Source organism: Epinephelus fuscoguttatus, linkage group LG2 (assembly GCF_011397635.1).
Source record: "Epinephelus fuscoguttatus linkage group LG2, E.fuscoguttatus.final_Chr_v1".
NCBI lineage: Eukaryota > Metazoa > Chordata > Actinopteri > Perciformes > Serranidae > Epinephelus > Epinephelus fuscoguttatus.
Window position 1 is genome coordinate 51,619,064 of NC_064753.1, and position 27,297 is coordinate 51,646,360.

At 44.1% G+C, this 27,297-nt stretch overlaps 1 protein-coding gene and 1 long non-coding RNA gene across 5 annotated transcripts in view; one reads left to right on the forward strand and one right to left on the reverse strand.

Annotated features, from left to right (window-relative positions):
* Positions 1-11,230: 11,230 nt before the first annotated feature.
* hsd11b2 (hydroxysteroid (11-beta) dehydrogenase 2) overlaps positions 11,231-27,297 on the reverse strand; it is a 33,558-nt gene continuing 17,491 nt past the window's right edge. Inside the window, exons 3-6 of the mRNA XM_049594871.1 lie at positions 19,698-19,883; positions 17,632-17,769; positions 12,389-13,928; positions 11,231-12,300 (exon numbers count right to left, since the gene is read on the reverse strand). Of these exons, the coding sequence (XP_049450828.1) occupies positions 13,507-13,928; positions 17,632-17,769; positions 19,698-19,883 (746 nt within the window). The 3' untranslated portion in view covers positions 11,231-12,300; positions 12,389-13,506. The remainder of the gene's footprint in view (positions 12,301-12,388; positions 13,929-17,631; positions 17,770-19,697; positions 19,884-27,297) is intronic.
* Positions 13,958-17,686, forward strand: LOC125900220 (uncharacterized). Of its 4 annotated transcripts, none has more exons than XR_007450832.1 (7): positions 13,958-14,057; positions 14,106-14,217; positions 14,874-14,937; positions 15,114-15,225; positions 15,402-15,465; positions 16,378-17,477; positions 17,577-17,686. It is a non-coding gene; the product is annotated as an uncharacterized LOC125900220 (long non-coding RNA). The 4 variants fall into 4 exon arrangements; XR_007450834.1 differs by lacking the exon at positions 17,577-17,686 and adding an exon at positions 15,690-15,721 and having other exon boundaries at positions 16,330-17,143; XR_007450831.1 differs by lacking the exon at positions 17,577-17,686 and having other exon boundaries at positions 15,114-15,193; positions 16,378-17,143.

Here is a 27,297-nt window from a genome sequence, read left to right on the forward strand (position 1 = left end):
TCTGATCTGCTCAGCAGGAAGTGAAACGTCAAAGATTGTGACACGTTCATCAGGGCGTGGCTGTGTTTCATCAGTAGTTCCACTTCCTCTGGTTCACTTCCCCTCAGGCCTCAGCGTTACATCTCAGCTGATGTCACACAGAAGACACGTCTGTCAGCAGGACACGTTCTCACCCCTTCAAGTTATTCTGTGGAACTTCAGCAGAAACATCTGACGAGAGCTTGTTCAGTTAGAGACATAAAATATCATCTCACTGATGTGTCACCACATTTATTCACTTCTCTTAAAGGTGACTGAGACTGGGCGAATAAACCTACATGAGACCAGAGTCTGTGTCTCTCAGCAACGGGACTGACATGAAGAATCCAAAATGAACTGACTAACAGATCAGAGAATGTTGTTATTCAAAAATAAAATCTCACCGTGAGATAAAATCACACTGAAGCTCAGAAAGTTTCCACCCTCTTATTTTGAAGGTGTCAGGATTTACTGACTTGATGAAAACTGTACATGTTTCACCAGAGATCCTGAAATGTGACAAATTTGTTTCATAGTTGTTTTGGAAATATAGATTTTAAAAAATACTGTCTGTTAAAATAAACCTTAAAGATGTTATTGTTTATTTTATGATATAGATCTCATGATTCGCTTCTATAAATTACATAAACACAAATCTGTCAGATCATTACCCTGTGTAAACAGCTTGGTTATTCTAATGCAGACACACAACAACAACAACAACACACAGACAGATGTGTGGTCTGTAGGAACGTTGACGCTGGTGGTGAATTTGAGTCTTTAGTAATCTTGGCTGGTTGCTCGCTCCCTCGTCCCTCCAACAGTCGATCTCACAAAGTTCACTTCAGGTTCCTCAGACAAATGGAACGGCACTCATGATGGCGGCGGGGATTCCCCCTCGAGAGGAAGTGCTGAGGGGATGTTAAACTACTAATGAAACACAGGCCTGGTCTGTTGGATGCTTGACACATGACAACACACAGTGCTTCAGAACGACACTGTCATTCCAGTACATCCAGGTCTCAGTCAGTCGGCAGGATCTCTGCAGCAGCAGATTAAAATCATACTGAGTGATAATGAACAAAGCTGCCTGAACTCGGTCAGATCATCGTTAGCGTCCGTCTGCAGAGAGTTCAGTCAGGACAGAGTGAGCGCCAGACGTCTGCAGCCAAACTCATGAAGCACAGAGACGCTCTGCTGGCTTCACTCATCTGTCACGTCTCATCTCTGTTTCAATACATCAGCGTTCTCACAGGAACATTTTACTGCTCTTGTTCTCCGTGTTCTCCACAGAGAACGTGACACCATGAACACAGGAAGCACAGGAGCAGCGCTAAGTGTTAAATGCATGTTGTGGTTTTTATCTTTATATTTTTTATTCTAATTATTTTACTCAGTGACGACCACATGGAGAACAGTGACAGTAACACTGAAAGAAATGAGCCGAATTTTGGAACTTTGGATTTTATTCCTGGTGACTTGATGAAGACGTTGTTCTCAGGATCCCTCCAACAACTTCATCACAAAATCTATCAAACATAGAAAACCACACAATAAAAACAAGATTCCAAGACATAAAACATGACGCAGTAAACAGTGCACAAGTTAAAATACATGAATTAAATATTTCAACATCTAAATATGATATAGAAATATGCGAGAGTGTTTGTTTTGCTTTTATTGACTCAATATTCATTTGCTCACAAAACAGAGCAAATGAAAAATGACATGAAGATGCACACACACACACACACACACACACACACACACACATCTACTCATCAACATATACATAATTGTAAATAAATCCAAACATGAGCACAAAGACACACAGCAGTCAGAGATCAGCTCACACTGAGAAGTTCTTCAGTTTCTGCCTCTGCAGCTGTTCTACATGATGTCATACATTCAGTGGACAGGAAGCAGCTCAGTGCTGTGCTCTGTGCGTTTACATGGCATCAAAGAAAACCGATTTATTGTGTCAGTCCGACTGGAACAACCTGGTCTCACTCCAAAGGCGTCAAATATCGACGTTTGGTCAGTGACCTCGGGCGTGAAAGAAGCCGTTCTTTCACATCAGCGTGATTCACCGCTGCTCACCAATATCGGTGACATAGTGCATTGTCCACCATGGTACCAGTTAGCTGCTAGCTAACCGTAGCTTACTTGTTAGTCCATTGTTTGGTCTGTGACGTAATAGGTCAACAGAGAGAAAACAGAACATGGACACAAGACACCAGCCTGCAGCACCAGACAGCAGCTTTTACCAATCACAGTCACCAATCCTCCTTGTTTCTGGCAGAGAGGTTAAAAAGAGAAGAAGTCCCAGCATCACATCGCTGAGGTTCAACACATGTGCAGTGATATCTGGTCTGCACTTACCAAAAAGCTCAATAGCTGAACACAGAACATGCAGGTTCATGAATTCGTTTCACTGAGTCGTCCACTGTCGGCCTTGGATCAGAATATGTTTGTATGAAAAATAAAGACACAGGCCAGAATAACAGTTTTGTAATTATTGAAAAAGTCTGAAATAAAAGACCATAAAAAAAGCTCGATACAAACATCTACTGTCCATCAGCTGCCATCCACGTTCTGTCAGGCTGAGCACACTCCATGAGCAACTGAGCCAACACCATCCCTTTATATCTATCACCGTCAACTGTAAAACTCCAACATCACAACTTACGTACATGTAAAGCTCTCACGGGGTCAAACAGTCCCAGCCTTCTCAGAGTAGCTTTGATTTCTGCTTGAGACGATGAAGACGTGTAAATGTCTCACATTTGCAAACAAGAATTACTGCTGGAGACCATACGAGGTGATTCCCTGATGCTCTGTACTAAAGCTGGAGTCAACTGCTCTGCAATGAGCGCAACACTGTGTGGAAACACAAACACTTTTCTACTGCAGTACACGGCGGGAGTACGACTGAAACAGACAAGACAATTCCCCACGTTACAGGCAGCTGCCTCTGTTGAACCTGCTGACAGAATGAAGCTGAGTCAAATTAAATACTCAGGTTAGTGGTAACTTTAGTTTGTGTCTTGAATCACAAACTCAGAACAGTTTGGTTTTATTCTCACTGGAACAAGTTGCCTTCAACTTTTAATAAATAATGTTGCAGGTTTCAGCTGCTCCCTCAGTCTCGTTATGAAAAAAGCCTCAAAACATCATAACGAACATTTAATTTTTTTTAAATGCTGCAGTGAAATCAGACATTTTACAACAACTCCAAATAAAACCAGTGAAACTCTGAGCACTGTGTTGGTTCTGATGTTTTTACTGTCTGATAGAACTGATCTCTACTGATAAATAAGGGGGAACCACAGGGTCCTGCACTGGGTCCTATAATGTTCACACTCTACAAACTATATGATCACTGGCACAAACAGAACCTGTGGATTTTTTAAATAGTTTTTAGTGTTTGATAGAAAATGAACATCTGCTGAATGTTTTGTTTTGGCTGGTCATGTTATCGACAATATTCACACAACACATTCAAACCTAAAATGACCTCTAGCAGACTAAAAGAACAACTGAGTAGATTTTAGTAGAAACTTTGAATCAGAAATTTAATTAAATCCTGAATACTTGAGGAACACATGGAAACAACAAACTGTGAGACACATGAACATTAAAACTGAAGGTTCAATATGGAGCAGAGAGAGCAAACATTAACAGTACATCTGATTTCTGACATTTCTTCTCATCTCACCTCAACCTGATTTTAATGCAACTGAATACAACACAATACTGTCACACACAAGCACAAGGTGGTGGAGGAGACACTGATGACATTCTGAGTTTTAGAAGCAACAGCTAGATTAATAAGTTCTGTGGCGCGAATGGACCCGATGATGACTCCAACACAGACTGATGACATCCATCTATATGCAGATGACTCTGTCTTGTTTTTTTCTGTATTTTTGTTACGTTCCAACTTGTCTAGGAAGTTTCAGGAGTAACCGTAATAATTAAATAAACAATACATACCGGAGACGGAAAAATGAAGCGCTGGTAGGATTTATGTAAGCCAAATATTTTATTAACTAAACAAAAATGTAAACACGAACACAAAACAATCCTCCAAAAACTGAGGATGATAAGAACTAACTATAAACTGAAAACAGTCCACTCAAAAGGAGGGACGACAATGCACAATCAATACAACTTAGAAAACACCGGATCTTTGACACTAAACGGAAAATCACTACACACTGGTATTACACTAACACACTGTGAGGAGGAGGTACACTAAAACACGTGGTGGTGAGACGGTTCCCAGGAGCACTGTCCACTGACAGCCGGCGGCCTCGGTCCACTCTCCCTTTATCCTCCACCTGATTGGCACCAGCTGCGAAGCACCATTCAGGGAACACACCTGCAACATGCACCTGTAACAAACACAAAGACACCCACACACACACACACACACACACACACACACCACAAACTCTACGGCACGTAACAATTTTGATTTATTGTTTGTGTGCAAATAGTTATGCTGGTTGTGCACTTTAAATGACGTTGCTCACATCGTCACACTGTCTTGTTTGATTTCTTTCTTGTTGTATAATGTTCTTGTGAAGCAGCTTGTGTCCTCTGTCTAAGAAAAGCTCTGTATTAATACATTTTACTGATTTTACGTGTCTGTATGTGTCTCCTCTTCCTTCATGGTGGATATGCATAATCTGGTTTCATTGCATGTTTTCCTTTAATAATAAAGCTCACTGCTGTTTATTTTATTTTTGTCTTTTTGTCTTCATTTGATAGGACAGCTTTAGTGTGAAAGGGGGAGACAGAGAGGGGCTGACATGCAGTGCTGGGTCCCCCTGGGTGGTCTGGGGTTGAAGGAAGTGAGAAAACCACAGAGCAAACACGCACTGCCAGAACAAAAGAAAAAGTACAATCCAAAACTTGACTCCAACAACACAGGAAACAACAGGAGAAAAAGAGGATATAAAAAACTGGCAGCTCTCCAACAGAACCTACAGAGCCTCCTGGTAATTAACTTTAGGGTTGTGAATAGGACAGAAGGAGCTCGACAGGAAACAGAGACCTCACAAAGATTAATTTAACAACATGGCCTGTGTAACAGATCACTGTAGTTTAACAAAGGTGAGTCTAATAACAGCAAGATTAGCTCAGCAGGTAACAGTCACTCATCACAGAATATTCTGACAACAAGCTTTTCCTTCACAAGTTAACATAAAGTCACAAAGAGCTGTGGACCATCTGAGCGACGCAGCACACCAGCAGAGCAACCAGGAGAGCAGCTCCTCGGCTTTTATATACTCCAGATGGTCTGATTGGTGACTGGTCCCCAGCCAATGGCACAAGAGAAGGGAGGAGCTAGAGTTGAGGCCTGAAGAGCAATGCAGCATAATGTCGTGTTTTCAGCTTCTGAGGTAAGCTAGGCTAATCCGGGTATCACTTCACACGACAAGGAATCTTACCTCTCTGCACTTTACTCAACCTGGGCAGGTGAAGACTGAACATACAGACATTTACATCAGTGACGGCAGCTCTGCTGGTTGTGGTCTCTATCTCAGGCACAGAACAACGAGCTAGCTCTGTCCACGCTATGAGCTGCGAGCACCGTTCAACCTCGACTAACTGACTCCTGCTGAAACTGTCTTCATACGTAATCTTGTCAGGTCAGCTAACCAATCAAAACGTTACACCTAACAACAAGGAACCATTTGTAAGGGAGGAGAGGGGGCTCAAACTTAACTGTTGTGAACTGCCTTACATTAGGTTAATCACCCATTCACCTGTGGGTGATGTAACAGACAGTGAAGGATTGCAGGCTGGGATCAAACCTGCGGCCCTTTATACATGGGACACCTGCTCTGTTGTTGATGCTGATTTCATGTTTGTGAAAGACTGAATGTGAAAAGACTTTAATACCTGCCAACATCTTTAACACAAAGAAACAGAAGAATATGAGTCAATAATAAAATGACATGTGAGTGTCGCAGCATGGACGAAGACACAGTATGAGCGCTGACAGCTCAGCGTTCACTTATTTATGAGCATTTTACTACTTTAAAAAGTTGTGGTTTTGGACATACGAGGTTTCAGTCTGACTGGATCTATTGTGTAGATGTAGATTTGAACTTTTCCTTCCTGCATATTTAACGAGCTCTGTTGGAGCGCAGTGAGATCTGACGGCTGCAGCTCTGTGACTGCAGGAGTTGAAACTTGAACGCTGCTCTGAAAATCTCATCAGTGTGTTTGAGCCCTGAGGCTCAGTGTTGATGGAGGTTTCCTCAGCAGAAACAGAAACAGGTCAAATGAGGCGAGCGCAGAGAGAAGTGTGTGTTTTCGGCGGAGGGGGTGGGGTGGGAGGGGGGTGGGTTGGGGGTGTTCATAATAAATCATAGTGCTCTGTGGGGATTGTGAGTGAGAATTAAACCCAGTGACTCTGTGATGCAGCCAGCTGGTATCCCACAGAGCTTTGAACAATGTGAGTTATTTCCATCACTTGGCTGAGAGCGGCTGCTGGGGGGTCCAGGCCGCTACACACACCACAGATTTTAATCAGGGGGAACATTTGGACTCGTCTCCCTCATCCCCGATGGAAACGAGCCGGATTTCCTCAGCCGCCGCTCTGCCAGAGTAAACGCTCACACACACACGGAGGCCAAGCTGGAGGTGAGCGCTGACATGCTCTCCCACTACACACTGGGTTCGTCCCGTGGGTGCCAGTAAGCTGCTGGGTTCGGTCTCAGTGGAAACATGCACCCTGCAGAGTTCGCAGGAAGCTGCCAACAGCTCAACTGCTGCTGGAGCAGATCCACTGCAGATCATCTGAGGACACACACCTGGTCCATCAACACGGGAAGTTCCTAGAAACCAGAGAGACGCATCATTTCATCTTAAAAACGTCTGCAGGCAAACTCAGCTCAGCGAACACACTCTCTTCACAAAGCCAGCAGTGTGTGTGTAACCACAGCCTGAGATATCTTCATTGTAGGTGAAACTAAGTGGTTCAGGTGTGACAGCCGGCGCCAAGCTGTGTTGATCAAACTTTCCTCAACCAGTGTGAGCACGAGGAACAAACACAAGATCCACAGTGAGGTCACATGCAGTCGTAACATCAGACTGTTCTCACAAGCTGTTCATATGTTTGTCTACAAAAAGCAAACATATCCCACATAAGAGGCTGTGATCATGTGACCAATGAGCTGACGGCAGTAAACAGGAAGCAGTCCTGAGCGCCTGTAAGGAGGCAGGTTGGGGTGGTGGATGGGACTTTCCCCTGGAGTCACGTGATCGGATCTGTGTGAGTCATGTTAAGGTTCGTCCTCTCCGTGTTTCTGATCCTAAAGCTAACCTCTGAAACAATTTCGTAGGCTATCATACAAACTGTTCTTTGAGAATATGTCTCCTCAGACGGTGAAAGTCTGACTCAGTGACGAAGAATCTTTCTGTTCCAGCAGTGACAACATCTGTCTACACTGCAGAGCGTCCCCAAAACAGGAAGACGCACTGATCAAACAGAGTCTGACAATAAACTGAATTAAACACAAGTCAGTATCAGTGAAGAGTTTCAGAGATGGAGAGAAAATGTTGCTATTAGTTTAACCTTCTGCTAACTTGAGCTGAAGACTCATGTTTATGTAGCTAACGTTAGCTAGAGCCTCCAATCCCAGTGTGTCCTCCGCCTCACTCTCTGCCACCACAGACCACCTCGCTGGGAGGAGAGCAGGTAGCAGCTCCAGAGACTGACCTCCAGTCAGATCAAACCCCAGCTCTGAGGGACCGGACAGCCCCGCCTCCCCACCAGATCAGCAAACTTTCTGTTGCTGCTGTTACACAGGTTAGACCTGATGCTGCTGCTGTGACACCTGGCACTGGAGGGCTTGAGCTGGCTGAATCTGAGCTGAAGCTGTGGCTGACAGTGGCAGGGAGTGAAGTGGAGGGAGCGTGGAGTGTTAGCAGCTAATTCTTGTCTCATTTGAGGTCTGATAATCCGACAGAGAGCAGGGTGAGGAGGAGCTGAGAGAATGAAATACCATGAAATAAATGTATGTAAGGAAAAATTACTGTATGTCCATAAGGCCGTGGTTGTCTGGTGGGAGGGGCTTAGGACAGAGAGGGAGGAGTTTGGGGGGGGGGTTCTTAAAAATTGTATTATTTTTTAAATCATTTTATAAATACTGACATTCTTTTTTTCCCTTTTCAGATTTCTGCCTCCCTCTGCTTTAAGTACAATTTATAGGTACTTGTATTTCAACTTGAAATATATAGAACGGTGTGTATGATATCCTAGATATCTGCGCCCCACAAATTACATCACGTTCTTAACATGCAGTTACATGATTACTGTAAAGTTCCAGAGGTAAGGTTTCGGAACAGAATCACGGTGAGGACGAACCTTAAAATGACTCACACAGATCTGATCATGTGACTCCAGGGGAAAGTCCTGGATGAAAGTCATCTTACTGCAGTCAGCACATTGGTCACATGACCACAGCCTTTAAAAACATGTGGGGTATGAACCAACTTGGGTGTAAAGCTTTTCATAGGACAACATTTTTGAGAACAGCCTGATGTATTAGAGTATTTCAGTAGAGGGAGGAGCGTCCTTCTTATTGGCAGCTTCAGTTTGGAGTTCATTTTCAAATTAAAATTTTGAAAACAAAATATTTTAGTTTCTCTGTTAAACTATTAAACTAAGCAGTCGTACATAAAGTGAACTTCAGATGATCCTCAGATTGATGAGAGACAGAGAGTGAGTCCATGTACAGAGGTGTAGTCAGCGTATGCCCTGATGTTTGATGGTGATTATCCACACTGAGTGTTTCTATGTGGGCTGTAACATGCATCATTAAACCACAGGACAGTCACAGTTACATGGAGAGAACATACGGACCCAGCCTGCTGGGAACTAACATACGAGCTCATTAAAAACTCCTGAAATTTATTTTATGTCTCAGGAGTGTGAGTCATCACCTCGTCATCAAACACCTCTGATATGAGCACACATGGTGAGACATGTGGAGGGAAATGAAACACACTGCGGGTCAAAGATCATGTGGTCAACCCCTCGGTGGAGGCCCCCCCTTGTCTTCTTCTGTGGTGGTGGAGACCGTCGGCCCTCGGGCCTCTCGGAGTTCTCTGGCTGGAGTTCAGTTAAAATAACTGCGGATCTGTGAAGAATAAACACTCGCTCGTTCTGTCCTCTGATAAACTGATGGCAGCTGTTCATGGAGTGACAACCAGGTGTCTCTGATAATCCAACAATAAAACAGGACGAGATTTATTTGCATGTTTTTCTGCCAGCGGATCAGATTAGTTTTATTAATATGGTCACAGAGTGTCTGTTAATATTCACAGAGAAATATTTCTCTCTCAGGCCTGAGACAGGAGGCAGAGGATCCTGTTTCTGCACTGAGGAGTTAAATAATTGTTACTGCAATGTCATTGTAAGGATGTCTTGTAAACCCATGAGGGCTGGGCACATGCAAGTGTGCATGACATGACACAAATGAAATCAATCAATCAGTCAATCATATTAAAATGCACCGAGTAACATAACTGTTACCACCTGCATCTTGCAGGTAAATATACTTGTATACAGTGCTTAATTTGTAAAATTAGAAGTAGGGGAACCCTTTGGGCCTCTGAGAGAGCAGTGTTCCCCGACTCCCAAAAGTGGGGGAACACTTTTTTAAGCGGCACCCGAGCTGCCTCACTGTGCAACTCCGAATGGAATGGTTGTGACATCTAGTGTTGTCACGGTACCAAAATTGGGACCCACGGTATGATACGAGTGAAAGTATCACGGTTCTGAGTAGTATCAGGATACCACAGCAAAAATGAGGCAGATGTGCCTTTTGTCATTTATGAAAAGATAAATCACTTTTCTATAATACATCAATGATATTTCAATGGAATAAATTACTTATTGACTTATTCATACTTCAAAAACAGCATCAATAAGTGATTAACATAGGGGGGATCAAAATAAAATAAATAAATAAAATAAGAATCAACCAGCCACCCTCCTCCCCTGACAAGTAAAGAACAGTCCCTTCATAAGTAAAGAACAGTCCCTTCATAAGTAAAGAACAGTCCCTTCATAAGTAAAGACCGGCAGGATTCGCCTTTCGTTTCTGCTGCTGGTGTAAATCTGTAGGCCTACTCGCACAGCGATTTATTTTGCTGGCACAAAACTATTTTTAGTCGCAAGTGTGAGTAAAATGCTCGCACGTAGAGCTCTGTGGAAAACAAATCACTGCTGACAAGTAAAAAGAATTAAATAATAACTTTCACTGCTCAAAGATACTCACATGTCTGGAAAACAAACCACTACAGCAGCATATTGAGTGCCAGGTGGCCAGTGCGTGCCGTTATTGGACGGCGCATGGACACTCATCCTCTTGCGAATGGACTTTGAACTTATCCCACAGTAGTGGTACGTGAGGCACTGTAGTACTACGGTACTCCACCCTGCAACACTGGTGACAACAGCCAATACTGTATGTAGTTTTTAGATGTGAAAAGTTCTAGACCATTAGTTCCGGAACACACCAGGGCCTTTTCTGAAAAGATCCTGGTATGCGTTCCAGTACGTTCCGGTTCAAATTAAGCACTGCTTGTATATATCTTGTATTAATACTCTGATGAGGTCATCTGTGAGAGTTTGAACTGGATGGGTTCAGTGGTTTTTAGTGACACAGCAATCTAACGCCAACATGACACCTCATCAGTTCGGTCTGTACAGTAAATGTTGTCGCTGTGCCTTCCTGCAAAGTGTGGATACGTAACATACGTTTCTACAGTGACGTAGTATCTGAGCTAACTGTGACATCAGCAGGTGGAGGGGTGGAGGATGGTGTGACATCAGCAGGTGGAGGGGTGGAGGATGGTGTGACATCAGCAGGTGGAGGGGTGGAGGATGGTGTGACATCAGCAGGTGGAGGGGGTGGAGGATGGTGTGACATCAGCAGGTGGAGGGGGTGGAGGATGGTGTGACATGGATGTGAGTCGTATGTTTTCTGGTGAGGCTGTGAGAAGTTTTACCTTTTTCGTGTTATTATTTTTATGTTTCAAAAAATAATTGAAATCCTGTCAAATCACTTTTTTTCCTTTGTGTCTTTTTCTTCATTAAAACATCAGTGTATATATTTGTTCAAGTGTCGTCTGCACCTCAATAAAACACACACATATATATATTTATATATCAGAGGAAGCAAAGTCTGAAAAAGTCGACTTTATTTCTATCAAAGAACGAACCAAGTGAACATTTTACATCATACGTGTGTTGTTGTTTTTTTGAGTCATTTTTACATTGTTTTAATATAAAATTCACAGTTTAAGTGATGATACATGAAAAGACACCATAAATAGTTTGATTCAAAAAGAAAAACAAACAGAAACATTAATAACGTTGGAGGAGGCGAATCAGACCTCAGAAACACACTGAACTCATCATGTGCAAATATATTCCACTGTCTAACATTGTTGTTGTTGTTGTTGTTGTTGTTGTTGTTGCTGTTGTTGTTGTTGAGTCTTTATGACGGATTTATCTGAACCACAGCGAACAGACCTTCTGGATTCGTCACAGCTGGAAACATCACTGCTTTATTAATGGGAGTCATTAAAAACACGACAGGAGGCGACGCAACATCCAGAGATCCTCGACATGAACTCAGAGACACAGAAACTAAACACAGCTGGATGATGTGCTGCTCTCTGCAGAAGAACTTTATTCTGAAGAGTAAAAAAAAACTAAAATGTATTTTTTATTTAAAAAACTTGCAGCAGAAGGAATAAACGAGAGACTCTGCTCATTAACTCCCTCCTCTTCTGAAAATCAAACACAGACACCAGATTTTAGTTTTCTGAGTACAAAACAAACAAAAGCTGAATGTGAGCTTTTATTTTGAAATGATTCTGGTTCCTGTTCCTCTGAAGTTAATAAATCCTTTGAATATAAATGTATTAATCTTCCTGTATGATCAGAGATGTCAGTATAATATCTGACGGACAGAGGCGTCACCACAGCAGAATGTTTCATTGAGCACGCTCGTTTCGAGGCTCCTGACGCACCACAAGGGTGGAGTTAGCGCTCATTTTAAGATGGTCAAATATCTCAACAAAGATCCAGTTGATGAGGCGTTATCAATCAATCTACCAATGATTTTGATTGGTCACCCTTTAAACTGCTAAAGGGCAGAAAATGCTGAGTTATTTTGGAATTTCTTCTAATTTAATTCTGACTTTCTGTTGAATCTGGACTTTACCCTGATTTAGTCCTGATTTTACCTTGATTTAATCCTGGCTTTCTCTTGACTTTATCCTGATTTAATCCTGACTTTCTCTTGACTTTACCCTGATTTACTCCTAATTTTACCTTGATTTAATCCTGACTTTCTCTTGACTTTATCCTGATTTAATCCTGACTTTATCCTGATTTAATCCTGACTTTCTCTTGACTTTATCCTGATTTAATCCTGACTTTATCCTGATTTAATCCTGACTTTCTCTTGACTTTATCCTGATTTAATCCTGACTTTATCCTGATTTAATCCTGACTTTCTCTTGATTTTATCCTGATTTAATCCTGACTTTATCCTGATTTAATCCTGACTTTCTCTTGACTTTATCCTGACTTTATCTTGATTTAATACTGACTTAAGCCTGCTTCAGTTCAGATTTAACCTGAGCGTATCTGGATTAAATCCCAAATTTGTCTTTATTAAATCCAGATTTAGTCTTGACTTTATTCTGATTAAATCCCAATTTAAACCTCATTTAATCCAAATTCTATCCTCTCTTAATCCTGACTTCATCCTGATTTAATCTGATTGTATCTCAATTTAAGCGTGACTGTTTGAGTGATTAATTAATCTAACGTCATGTATTTATTGATTTATAGTCGTTGATCTCAAACTTTTTCTGTTTCCTTCAAGAAAAACGTCATCACCTTGTTTTTAGCGTTATGCTAACAGCTAATGCTAAACGTTTACATCTTGACATCATGTGTTTCTTCTTCCTCTGCTCCCTTTTGTGGTCGTGACAGATCTAATCTAAAATTAAATTAAGACATCCAGGATAAATGTTGTTCTCTTTGCCATAACTTGTCTTTGTTGAGATGTGAGGACGCGATGACATCATCAGAGCATCTACATGGTCGCCTGTCAGAACCAGCTGCTGATCTCCGCTGTGGCTCTGTCCTCTGTGTGATGAAGGCACATGAAGTCAGTGTGAGGTCAGAGCGGCTGATCTCGCTGACGGAGGTGAAGTGTTCTCTTATCGACCTGTGGCTGCACTGCTACCTCTACCAGACCCTGCCCCCTGAATGTCCACAGGGGGGCGCCGCAGGGCCAGATGACACAGAAACAAACAGAAACCATTTGGTGCGTCTCTATGATCCTTTCAACAGTTAAAAACAACACATAGAAAAGCACAGGAAACAGCTCTATGAGTGCGTTACAGAAATGGTCCTCTATCTGCAGGTGGTTCTGTCACCTACTGTCTCGCCGCTACTTTCTCCTCATTGTTGTTGTTGTTGTTGTTGTTGTTGTGGAGACTCAGGTTCAGGTCAAAGCCTGACTGCTTCCTCAGAGCGCGCGGCATCAAAGTCTTTTTCACAAACAGTTTCTGGAGGAAGCGGTTGCTGATGCTGAAGGGGCAGAAGCTGTGGATGAAGTACATGAGGCCGACGCCGGGCCCCGCAAAGTAGCGCACCTGTGGCTGTGGGGACAGCAGCGCCTGGACGATGGCGTCTGTGACGGGGCTGAGGTCGGGGTTGGCCTGGCTGGCGTGGCTGTGGAACAGCTCCTTGGTCTCGTTCAGGTAGTCCTCGCCGTACTCCTCGAGCAGCGCCGGTGACAGATTCTGCAGCAGCTGCTTGTGCTGCTGCTCCCAGTAGGCGTGGTTACTGGACTGACCTGCAGGGGACGACAGAGCTCAGGGTTACCACGGCAACAACCACTGCACACTGAGTGTAAACACCACAGGACTGCTGCTGTGAAATGAGTGAGAGATGTTCCAGTGTGCTGAGGTGATGATGTACTGAGGTGATGATGTGCTGAGGTGATGATGTGCTGAGGTGATGATGTACTAAGGTGATGATGTGCTGAGGTGATGATGTACTGAGGTGACGATGTGCTGAGGTGATGATGTACTGAGGTGATGATGTGCTGAGGTGATGATGTACTGAGGTGATGATGTACTGAGGTGATGATGTGCTGAGGTGATGATGTACTGAGGTGATGATGTGCTGAGGTGATGATGTGCTGAGGTGATGATGTACTGAGGTGATGATGTACTGAGGTGATGATGTACTGAGGTGATGATGTACTGAGGTGATGATGTACTGAGGTGATGATGTGCTGAGGTGATGATGTGCTGAGGTGATGATGTGCTGAGGTGATGATGTGCTGAGGTGATGATGTACTGAGGTGATGATGTGCTGAGGTGATGATGTACTGAGGTGATGATGTACTGAGGTGATGATGTGCTGAGGTGATGATGTACTGAGGTGATGATGTGCTGAGGTGATGATGTGCTGAGGTGATGATGTGCTGAGGTGATGATGTGCTGAGGTGATGATGTACTGAGGTGATGATGTGCTGAGGTGATGATGTACTGAGGTGATGATGTGCTGAGGTGATGATGTGCTGAGGTGATGATGTGCTGAGGTGATGATGTGCTGAGGTGATGATGTACTGAGGTGATGATGTGCTGAGGTGATGATGTGCTGAGGTGATGATGTGCTGAGGTGATGATGTACTGAGGTGATGATGTACTGAGGTGATGATGTGCTGAGGTGATGATGTGCTGAGGTGATGATGTACTAAGGTGATGATGTACTGAGGTGATGATGTGCTGAGGTGATGATGTACTGAGGTGATGATGTGCTGAGGTGATGATGTGCTGAGGTGATGATGTACTGAGGTGATGATGTGCTGAGGTGATGATGTGCTGAGGTGATGATGTGCTGAGGTGATGATGTGCTGAGGTGATGATGTACTGAGGTGATGATGTGCTGAGGTGATGATGTACTAAGGTGATGATGTGCTGAGGTGATGATGTACTAAGGTGATGATGTGCTGAGGTGATGATGTACTAAGGTGATGATGTGCTGAGGTGATGATGTACTGAGGTGATGATGTGCTGAGGTGATGATGTACTGAGGTGATGATGTGCTGAGGTGATGATGTACTGAGGTGATGATGTGCTGAGGTGATGATGTACTAAGGTGATGATGTACTGAGGTGATGATGTACTAAGGTGATGATGTGCTGAGGTGATGATGTACTAAGGTGATGATGTACTGAGGTGATGATGTACTGAGGTGACGATGTACTAAGGTGATGATGTACTGAGGTGATGATGTGCTGAGGTGATGATGTACTAAGGTGATGATGTGCTGAGGTGATGATGTACTGAGGTGATGATGTACTGAGGTGATGATGTACTGAGGTGACGATGTACTAAGGTGATGATGTGCTGAGGTGATGATGTGCTGAGGTGATGATGTGCTGAGGTGATGATGTACTAAGGTGATGATGTACTGAGGTGATGATGTGCTGAGGTGATGATGTACTAAGGTGATGATGTACTGAGGTGATGATGTACTAAGGTGATGATGTACTGAGGTGATGATGTACTGAGGTGATGATGTGCTGAGGTGATGATGTACTAAGGTGATGATGTACTGAGGTGATGATGTACTAAGGTGATGATGTACTGAGGTGATGATGTACTGAGGTGATGATGTACTGAGGTGATGATGTACTGAGGTGATGATGTACTAAGGTGATGATGTACTGAGGTGATGATGTGCTGAGGTGATGATGTACTAAGGTGATGATGTACTGAGGTGATGATGTACTAAGGTGATGATGTACTGAGGTGATGATGTGCTGAGGTGATGATGTACTGAGGTGACGATGTACTAAGGTGATGATGTACTGAGGTGACGATGTACTAAGGTGATGATGTACTGAGGTGACGATGTACTAAGGTGATGATGTACTAAGGTGATGATGTACTGAGGTGATGATGTACTGAGGTGACGATGTACTAAGGTGATGATGTACTGAGGTGATGATGTGCTGAGGTGATGATGTACTAAGGTGATGATGTGCTGAGGTGATGATGTACTGAGGTGATGATGTACTGAGGTGATGATGTGCTGAGGTGATGATGTACTGAGGTGACGATGTACTAAGGTGATGATGTGCTGAGGTGATGATGTGCTGAGGTGATGATGTACTGAGGTGATGATGTACTGAGGTGACGATGTACTAAGGTGATGATGTACTGAGGTGACGATGTACTAAGGTGATGATGTACTAAGGTGATGATGTGCTGAGGTGATGATGTACTAAGGTGATGATGTGCTGAGGTGATGATGTACAGTGACGATGAGACGACAACGTAATGAAGTTTAAAAAGATTTAAAGCAAAGTTGTTAAATGAAGAAATGAAGAGCGTTACATGTAAACGTGAAGATAAAGATCATTAAAAAAATAAAGGAGAGCTCTGAAACGTTGTCGGGTGCTGAGTGTGAGCGCCGTGAGAGGAACTCCTTCAGACCGTCTGTTGGTCGTCTGTAGTTTCACACTGACACAGTTCACTGTCATGTTTCTGTGTGGCTGCAGCAGGACACTGTCAATGTGGACAAACATGTTGTATCTGTGTGAGTCAGCACAAGCCAGCGCTGGTTTCACAGAGTGGGTGCTGAACAGCATGTCAACACAAAGTGTGGATAAAGTTCATCCACCCAGTGGGCGGAGCGCCAACCTGAGCTGCAGAGTAACAGCAGGATTAGACTTTAAATACAAACCTGTTCCTGCAGGATTAAAGTGAGAACAGCAGGATAAAGTGTGCCCAGCTCGCTGTTTACATCACACACACACACACAAACACACACACCTGATTATCTCAACACGTCTGTGTGTCTCTGCGCACACACACACAAAACCAGAGAGTAAAGAGGAGCAACAGACCCATCATCATCATCTTCCTCCTGCTGCTCGTCTTTAATCACATCCATCCTGCAGGAAGCTCACACTCTACAGTCAGCACTTTGTCCTGAGTGTGTGTGCGTGTGTGTGTGCGTGTGTGTGTGTGTGTGTGTGTGTGTGTGTGTGTGAACAGATGGCCTGGTCCTCATTAGGACAGTATTCTCCTCAGCAGGAGTCCGACCATCATGTTCATCATAAGGCCAAACCACAACAGGAAGAGCAGCGCCACTACTCCTGACCAATCAGGAGCCAGAACCGTCAACACCTCACCTCAACCTGTGTGATGGTATAAAGGTGGAGGTGCAGTGGGTGGTGTAGCAGTGGGTGGTGCAGCAGGTGGTGCAGTGTGAGTGGGTGGTGTAGCAGTGGGTGCAGTGGGTGGTGTAGCAGTGGGTGCAGTGGGTGGTGCAGCAGGTGGTGCAGTGGGTGGTGTAGCAGTGGGTGCAGTGGGTGGTGCAGCAGGTGGTGCAGTGGGTGGTGTAGCAGGTGGTGCAGTGTGAGTGGGTGGTGTAGCAGTGGGTGGTGCAGCAGGTGGTGCAGTGTGAGTGGGTGGTGCAGCAGGTGGTGCAGTGTGAGTGGGTGGTGTAGCAGTGGGTGGTGCAGCAGGTGTAGTTACCTGTCTTGAAGGCGGAGGGCAGGATGGTGGAGACGTGGACACCCCACGGCTGCAGCTCGTGTCTCAGAGTGTTGATGAAAAGATTGAGAGCTGCTTTAGACGCTCCGTATGCCGCCAGGCAGGGGAAGGGCTGGTCACCTGAAATACAGGTATGACATCATCATCATGACATCACACACACCTGGACCAATGAGCAGGGTGTGAACCTCAGGTGACCTCAGTGTCTGTAGATTCAGTTCATCACAGAGGCTCATAAAGAAACCCAGAACATAACGTGAACAGAAGTGAAACGTTTACTGATGTCACAGTGATGTCACAGTGATGTCACAGTGATGTCACAGTGATTTGGTTCATACAGATACCAGCACGTATGCTGTTCTTGCCATCACCATGGAAACGTTGTGGCTCAACATCATAAACTTCACTTGCTTTAACTCAAAGATCAGAAAACCTTTCTCAGTCTGAAGGACGAATACCCATGATGCATTTCTGTTCTGTAGTGCCTGTACAGTTGTGTCAGACAGGAAGCACAAAGATCTAATGCTCAGTCATGTGACCTTTTAGTGTTGTGACACACTTTAGGTCGCTGTGCAGAGGATTGTGGGAGCTGCTGCTGTCAGCCGCAGCGTGATGTCATTATTATCAGAGGACGCCATGCTCACAGCTGTTGGTGTTTCTGTGTCTCTGAGGCTCCAAACGTCAGGTCCACTTACTCTGGAGCTCTCAGCTGGATCTCACTGAACTCATCAGCTCCGCCCACACAGGAAGTCCAGGAGGCGTTCAGGAGAAAAGGTCAAATAAGTCCATTAAAAGCCGTCACATGTGACAGACACGCAGACTGTGAGGTTCCTCTGCTGCTCTTCATCAGACGCTGCTTTACTCCACCCTGACTGCTCTTCATCACTGTTTACAGCACAGTGACTTCAGCTGTTCTTTTATCTCAGACAAAACTGTCACAAACTGACAGGACGGTCACGCCTCGCTAATATCGGCTGATTGACAGGTCAGCTGATGAAGACGCATCACAACCACCAAGGGACAGTTCTGAGGAAGAAACATGTCAAGGTGTGTGACATCACCACATGTCTGAGGTAAAAGAACAGCTAAAGTCATTATCAGAAACTAAAGATATAATGAACACCACTGTACTACTGTGATGAAGGCTGAACCTCGTTCAGCCAGGAAACAGTCCGGGATCAGCTGGAGGCTCACTGAGGAGGAGGAGGAGGAGGAGGAGGAGGAAGAGGAGGAGCCTCTGATGTATGAATCAGTGAGATAAAGGCGTCTTTGTGTGGAGTTACAGGAACAGTCTCACCTGTACAGTCACATGATCGGCTGTAAACATCACACGCAGGATTTGAAAGGGAAATAAATAACAGGAGGAAACAACAGCTCAGAGACTCTTCACCCTCTGCTGCGCTCCTCTTCCTCTAGAGCCTGAAGGAAACTTGAAGACATGACGATTCTGCAGCTGAGTGGACGTTTGTCCTTGATGGACGCTGACTGTGTTTAATGAGTTATACAGAAGAGAAGTAAGGAGAGTTTTGGTGACATCATCAGTCTCTGAAGTGTTTTAGAGAACCTTCATATCTGCTGTTACTTTCAGAGAACAGGCGGTCAGTTTCATTGGTTCATATATCTAAGTTATGAAGTGGTTACTTATTCCAGAATGATTAACTCCGGCTCTGTTGGTCGTGTTTTGGTTCTGTTCTGCAGATTTTGGACGTTGTGAGTTTTCCTCACGACCGCATGCAGCCTCAAAGTGAAACTCTGCACATTTCATCAGATGGAGCTGCAGCTGAAATCTGCTGAGCGTGTAACTTGTGTCGGGGGGGATGAACCTTTGTGATTGATTTGGTTGAACTCTGATGTTTTGGCGAGATGTCATTTGGAAACACAGACGGCAGAGAGACGAGCAGCAGCACTGTTTGTTTAGTTTGGCAGCTTGAACGCAGCAGTCAGTTCATCTGTGGTTCAGTTGTTCTGGAACATTCAATTAAGATGTATTACATCATCCGTGTGTGTGTGTGTGTGTGTATGTGTGTGTGTGTTTGTGGGGCACTCACCAGCAGGGCTGGAGATGGACACGATGCGTCCTTTAGCCTGTCTTAGCAGCGGCAGGAAGCTCCTAGTGACGCTCAGCGTACCGAAGAAGTTGACCTCCATGCAGCCGCGGAAGTTTGACATCAGCGACAGCTCAGCATCTCCGAAGTTCACACACACGCCGGCGTTGTTCACCAAACCCCACAGACCTGCCGGACACACACAGACACACACACACACAGCAAACATCACAGGTGTGTTTATACAACTGCCACCAGCTGGTCGGTGGAGACCCAGAACAGAGTCTGTTTCCATTTAGGTGTCGACACACAGTCTGAACTCAGCCCTGTAACATGTACAGGAAATATGTGTCAGTATTTACGCAGATGACACACAGCTATACCTCTCTATATACAGTTTATATATCTATATGTCTATCAGACTGTTCTCACAAATGTTTCATATGTTTTCCTACAAAAAAGCAATCCACCCAAATTCATACATATGTCATGTATGTTGAAAGGCTGTGATCATGTGACCAATGAGCTGATGGCAGTAAACAGGAAGCAGTCCTGAGCGCCTGTAAGCAGGCAGGTTGGGGTGGAGTCACGTGATCAGATCTGTGTAAACGCTGATACATGTTATGGTTCGTCCTCACCGTGTTTCTGTTCCTAAAGCTAACCTCTGTAACTTTGATCATGTAACTGGAGGTTAAGGACGTAACGTCATTCATGGGGTGCAGATTCATAAGATATCATAAAAACTGTTCTATGAGAGTATGTTGATATAAATATGAAGCCCAAATTGCTCTTGGTGACACTGCATGTGAATGATGTTCAGGTGAGCAGGTGGGACCTTGTAAAGCTGCCTCAGCAGTACAGCGGCGCTTTGAGTTCTCGGAAAACTACAAAGGAGCTTTACAAATGCAACTTTCACCATATCGTCACTTTGAGAAACTATCTCAGAGTTACAACATTAAAATCCTGCTTCATGTTTTCACATCAGTGTGACAGTAATGATCCATCAGTCGTTTGGAGAGGAGTCAACCATACGTTCTGACACTATTAGTTTAAGTGCATGTCACAGTAGTTTGCTGATAGTTCAACTACCTTCATGTCTACACTGTGATTCAAGCAGTTAAATTACTTTTTTACCATTTTTTAACCCAGTCAGCAGAATAAATACCGTCACTGTACGTGTCCACAGACACCTGGTACGTTGCATTTATTATGAAACACAGTGGCTCCCACCTGGTCCAGATTCACAAAGTTTAATACACTCAGCGTCGTACTTGTGTTTGGCCACAAAGTTTGCTGTCTCTGTTAAGTAACTGTCCATTAGTCACTCACTCCACAGCAGGAAACAACACTTCAAAATAAAAGCTCTGAGCTGGGCATTCACTGTACTTAAAACAAACAACAAACTCAACATGTCTGTGAGTCACTTGTGATCCATTCAGAATCATGTGACCCACCAGTGGGGAACCACTGCAGATCTGTTTAGTTACACAAACACTTAGTTATGGGTTGGAGAGGATCAGGAGGGGGCTACAGTCCAGCAGGAAATGCAGTGGTGCCAATAAAAAAACAACAGTCTTTCATGGCACAACCCCTGCTGGGAAAACACCCACGACTGGGAGCTAACAGGCAGCTGGAAACACAGTGACCAGTCACTAAAAACATCCAGTGTAGTAGTTAGTTGGTGTTGAACAGTGTCTGCAGCTCTGCAGGAGTCTCTCTGAGGTGTCGCACCATCCACCGTCCCCTCCACCTCCTGATGACACAGTCAGCTCAGATACTACGTCACTTTAGAGATGATGATGATGTGATACATGAACCGTGCAAATGGCATGTATTTGTGGCTTGAGGAAACGTACAATGACAGCTTGTCCTTAAGGGTTGGGCTGTACATGTTGTCATAATTTCATCCCACATTGTCAGTTTGATCATTTTTACAAAGTAGTTTAAACTTCTTTTTCTAAGAAGCTTTAATGAACCAAACAAACCCCTCAAATAGGCGTCAGGCACAGACAAAAAAAAGCCGTCCTTTGACGCCAGCATGGTACGTAGCCGGGGGCTGTCATTTTGTAACAGCGCCTGGCAGCGTCATGGAGGAAACAGAGCATGACAACAACGAAACGAAAGTTAAGGCGGCAGAAGTCCAAGTAAGCCGGGTGGGGGGCGACTTTCACCTGTCAGGTTGGTGTTCACTTCCTGTAAGAACGTAGCGCCAAACCCTCTTAGGATGGACTGAGAATGTGTTGACCTAACTGTATTTGTCCTCAGGGTAACTCTGCTGTAGTTCAGCTTCTCTCAGTGTGAAGTCATCAGTTTGTTGCCAACAGCTCAGTGCATTCTGGGTAAATTCATTTTCCTGATGATCCTTTTAATGGAGTAAATTTAAACTGTGGCCATAAAGCTTAAATCTGCACATGTGCAAACAGTTTGGTGGTTATATATAAGACGTGCAGCATCAGAGATAAGACCGTGATGACAAACAGCACCGACTGCCAACTCACTGAGCTCAGGAGAACAGCACCAGGTCAACCCCTCTTTGTCTGTTGTTCTGCTGCTGTAAACAAGCCGTGCTCGTCTTTATCTCACACGGCTGACCCAGAATCCTCTGCTTTGTTTTTACGAGCCACCATGGGAGCTTTTTTCTCTTTATCTGAGCTGTTCCAGAGCTGATGAAAGATAACCGGGAAAAGATTATCCAGGCTGGCAGACAGCCAAACACCTGAAGGGCCCGCCCAGGTAACTTCCTGTTTGCAGAGCGGCAGAGCAGCCGTAAATGTCCAGACTGCCAACATGAAGGTTTTACAGGAGTAAAGTTTAAATCACAGAGCAGGAAACAGAAAAATGTCCAGATGGTGAACCTTTCCTGGTCAACATGTGTTGGTATCAGACTGAATAATGACTTTAAGGTTCTCCTGTTTAATGCTCTGGCCCCGTTCTACATGTCAGACCTTCTAACCTCCTATTCCACGCCCAGGTCCTGGACCTGGCTGTCCCATGCTCCAGTAAAGTTGACAAGTTAAGAAAGAATAAGCAATGCAGTGATGGCTCATGATCATATACATTAATAAAGAATACAATTATGAAGGACAAAAGCCACCTCTTTAAATTCAGTCAGATTGACAGAAAAACTGTTTCAGATCTACTCAAGTCACAACCAGACTCCAGTTCCCGTGGTGCAGATAATTTAGAAAGTAAAATGCTCAAACTTGTAGTCAACTCTGTTACCACTCCTATATGCCACATGTTCAATCAATGTCTAAGCTATGGGGTTCATCCAACTATGTGGAAAGAAGCCAAGATTATTCTTCTTGCAAAAAAACAAAACAAAATGTGTAACGGTCCCAACCGGCGGCCAATCAGTATTTTACCATTATTAAGTAAAGTTATTGAAAAAATAGTATTTAAGCAACTGATGGATTACTTCTCTGACTATACGTCATCGATCACAGCTTGCTAATTGGCAAGTTAGAGTGCTATGGCCTCTCTCCCACTGCAGCCTCATGGTTCAAGCATTATCTCTCAGCAAGGAAGCAGAGAGTCTACTTTAATGGCAGCTATTCAAACTGGAATGCTATAGACTGTGGGGTCCCACAAGGAAGCTGCCTCGGGCCTTTATTATACTCCATTTTCATCAATGATCTACCTCTGTATGTTAAAAATATCAACACTGTTATGTATGCAGATAACACTACCTTGTACAGTGCCACTATATCGGAGCACGCTGTAGCCTGTTCCCTAAGTAATGCTCTAACAGAAGTGAATAAGTGGGTTGAATGCAATAAGTTGGTTTTAAATATCTCCAAGACAAAATCCATTGTGTTTGGAACCCGACATATGTTGGCCAAAAGCCCTCCACTAAAATTAGCAATAAACAACATGGGCTCTAGTTTCGCAGACCGGGCGAGGCGGAGGTGCAGCGCACCTGCGCTTCGCCAACTGGGTGTGGCCAGGCGGATTTTGTAAGTTTGGCACACCGTGCGCCTGGCGCAGCTACTCCTCTTTCCCACCTCCGTCCCTCCTACCTGCGCAAGTCGGAAAGAGGGAGGAGAGAAGGCGTGGAGTGGGTTTTACACACATCACACCAATCAAATGAGCCCCTCTCCTCGCCCTTAAATGCGCCGCATGAAGGCGTAATGAGAGTTTACTTAATTCGCCATGGCAGAAGAGAGCAGCAGCGTCAGACGGCCAAACTTCTCCCAGGAGGAAACTGATGTTTTGGTCCGGGAGGTCTGCTCGCAGTGTCCGAATATACTGAACTGCGAGCAGACCTCCACGGGCTGATGATGCAAAGGTAGCCTGGGAGGAGGTCACCACAACTGTAAATCAATGTTGCGTTTCTCTTGTGCGCGCTCTCTCTTTCTCTCTCGCAGTCTCACTCTGTTTCTTTTCTTTTAACTTTTCTAAGATGACAGATGCTGAATATATACCCCCTATCTGATGCTGTGGCTGTTTGTGGTTGGCTGAGAGGGATGTGAACTCATTAGTTTGCAGCTGTGTTAATCAAATCAGGTTGGGTTTCCATTACGCGTGCCAAACGTGCCAAACGGTGCCAATCCCCTTTGATCTGACATCAGATGTGACGGGACAGTCGATATAGAGATACATTATATGCTGATGCCGAAGATGTCACTGCGCCAAGCTGGATCTGTCGACACCTCCCCCTGCTGCGCCGCCACACCCATCTCAGCGCACCTCGGTCTGCCAAACTACCAAACTGAGCGCGCCTCGTGTTGCGCTGCTCGAAACTAGCTCTGCGCGGGGTTCGCCACCCTGCACCACCTGTGCTGCGCCGGGAAACTAGAGCCCCATAAGTCAACACAATGAGATGTTTAGGTGTAACCACTGACAGCTCACTATCCTGGTCAAATCATATAAATAATATTGTCACTGAAGTGGGTAAAGGAACCAGTATGACCAGAAAGTGTTTTACATTCATTACTCCCTCAATAATCAGATCAGTTACTCATTCTGTGGTTCTGTCTCATTTAGAGTACTTCTCTGTAACTTGGCCCTCAGCTGAGAAGATTGCAGGTTGCTCAGAATAAGGCGACTCATCTAGTTCTTTGTTGTTCATACAAAACAAGCACAGACTATCTGCACACACACACAGCTGGTGTGGCTGACAGTAGAACAGAAAATATCTTTACATCTGTTAATGCTACTGTGGAGCATTATTAGCACCAAATATCCATCAGGCTTGGCTCATCAGATACATATGACCTCCGTGCATGGTTACAGTACAAGAAGTGCTGCCTCCGGTCATATATTGCTCCCAGCTCCAAAAACTAACTCTCGTAAGCCTACCGTCATATATAGATCAATAGTCCTCTGGGATTGTTTGCCTAAAGAAATCAGATCTACTGCCAATAACAAAATCATTTTCAAAAACCTTGCTAAGAAATATGTAGCCAATTAACAAAGTGTATATCCATCTACACATGTAGTCTGTCTGATTATGTTTTGCCATAGTTTCCTCTGATCATTGGGTTCATACATCTGCACTATGTTAGCCTGATCACTGTAGTATTATTTTATATTTAAGAGTTTTTTTCTGTTGTATTGTACTATTATCTATATTACTTTATGGTAAAGCTCATTTGTTAAATACTCGATGTTGATTATAATTATCAGTGAATGTCTGTATTATCGGTCTTGTACATTGTGTCATTTGTACATTACACTGTACAGTCAGTCTGTCTGCTTGTTTTTGAAGTTTCTGTATATTCTTCATTGTATGTGTGTTCAGGACTCCAGGAAGACTAGAGGCATATTTGTGTACTTCTAATGGGGATCCTTAAATAAACTAAACTAAAGTTAAGCTCAGGGGTGATCGTGCCTTTGCTGTGTCTGCCCCCAGACTGTGGAACAGCGCCCCCCTCCTGATCAGATCTGCCCCCAACACTGACTCGTTTAAGTCCAGGCTCAAAACCTACTTTTATTCATCAGCATTTGAGTCACCCTCATGTGTGCCTGTGTGTGTTGCCTCTACATGTGTGAGCTGTGCTCCTGACAGTTATGTCACACATATATGTTTTTTAGCATTTTATTCCCTTTGTACAGCACTTTGGTCAACGTGCGTTGTTTTTAAATGTGCGTTACAAATAAATTTGAGTTGAGTTGCGTTAAAACCAGCCACCGGCCATCTGACCAGCTGAGTGTCAGGTGACATCATCAGCCGACTTGAGTCGAGCTCAGACCGGCCAGTTCACACCGCTGACACTTTTCTCTGCAACTGTTTCAATTAATCACCAATCTTTGCTCTGAAGTGGCCTTTATGTTGGAGAGATGGCCGACATCTTTACAGCTGATAAACAACACTACAGGGAAGAGGAAAACTATGGAGCTTTGTTTTTAGGGTGAAGTGTCCCTTTAACATTTAGAATAAACAAACATTTGTTCTGCTCAGATTCACTGATCTGCAGAACGACCTAAGTGATTGATTCATGTTCACTGTAAACCCCCAGTCCGTCCCTGACACAGTATTTTAAAGTCACACAGACAGTGTTCCACAAAATTAAAGGATGGTTGTAAAATGTGGACTCATTGTTTTATGTTCATATGACAGAATGAAACGCTCAGACAGCAACAAAGAATTAACTGACATACACTTCCTGTCAGACGAGGATCATGTGACACATTTATTTTGTGACTTTTATGTTACTGTGTTGAACTAAACTAAAAGTTTTGAGTCTGAGCTGTTTCCAAAATAAAAATGCAGCAGCAGCTCAGTGATTATCATATCAGACAGTATGCCTCAGTGTGTCTGTCTCTGGACACTTCATATATCAAATGTCATATGTCATATATATACTTCATATATCAAAGCTTATTTATCCTCTGTCTCTGATCTCGGGTTTATTTGACTCTGTTTTAGTCACTGTGAATCACTGAGCTGCTCTGTTTCTGACACCAGTTTATCTGTGTGTGATTTATGTGAAGGAGCTGCTGAAACGCTGAGAACGCCAAAATCTTTATCTGAACCTGTGTGAGTGTGTGTGTGTGTGTGTGTGTGTGTGTGTGTGTTAGTCCAGGAGTCAGGACTGATGCCAGTGTCACAGCAGCTAGAAACTCACCACTCACACTGACACACCTGAAACAAACACCTGTCTGCACTGAAGCCTCAGCCAATCACAGACCCCCCCCCTCCCACACACACACACACTGTTTCAGAGAGAGTACATGGGAGTGTGTGTGACCTTTCCTCACAGTTCTTTTATTACACACACACACACACACACACACATACGCACTGACTATGTAACCTTAAATGACTCTGACTCTAATTACAAAGCCAGTGGGAGCTGCAGATCTGAGCCAATCACAGGGCAGCCGAGGAGAAACATGAGACGTTATCTGTTTCAACACCACAGTACTCCTTAGTTACTCCTCAGTTACTCATCAGTTACTCCTCTACCTGTTGATTAATTCAGCCTGTGTTATTTCTTCTCATCTGTTGCAGCTGAGTTCCTAGAAGGACACCAAACATTCTCTGAACTCTGAACACACACTGAGGGGAACTCACATGTTCTGCTCCGTCAGCAAAACCACAGAGACGACACAAAGAACAGATAAAGGAACAGATAAAGGATTAGTTAAAGGAACAGTT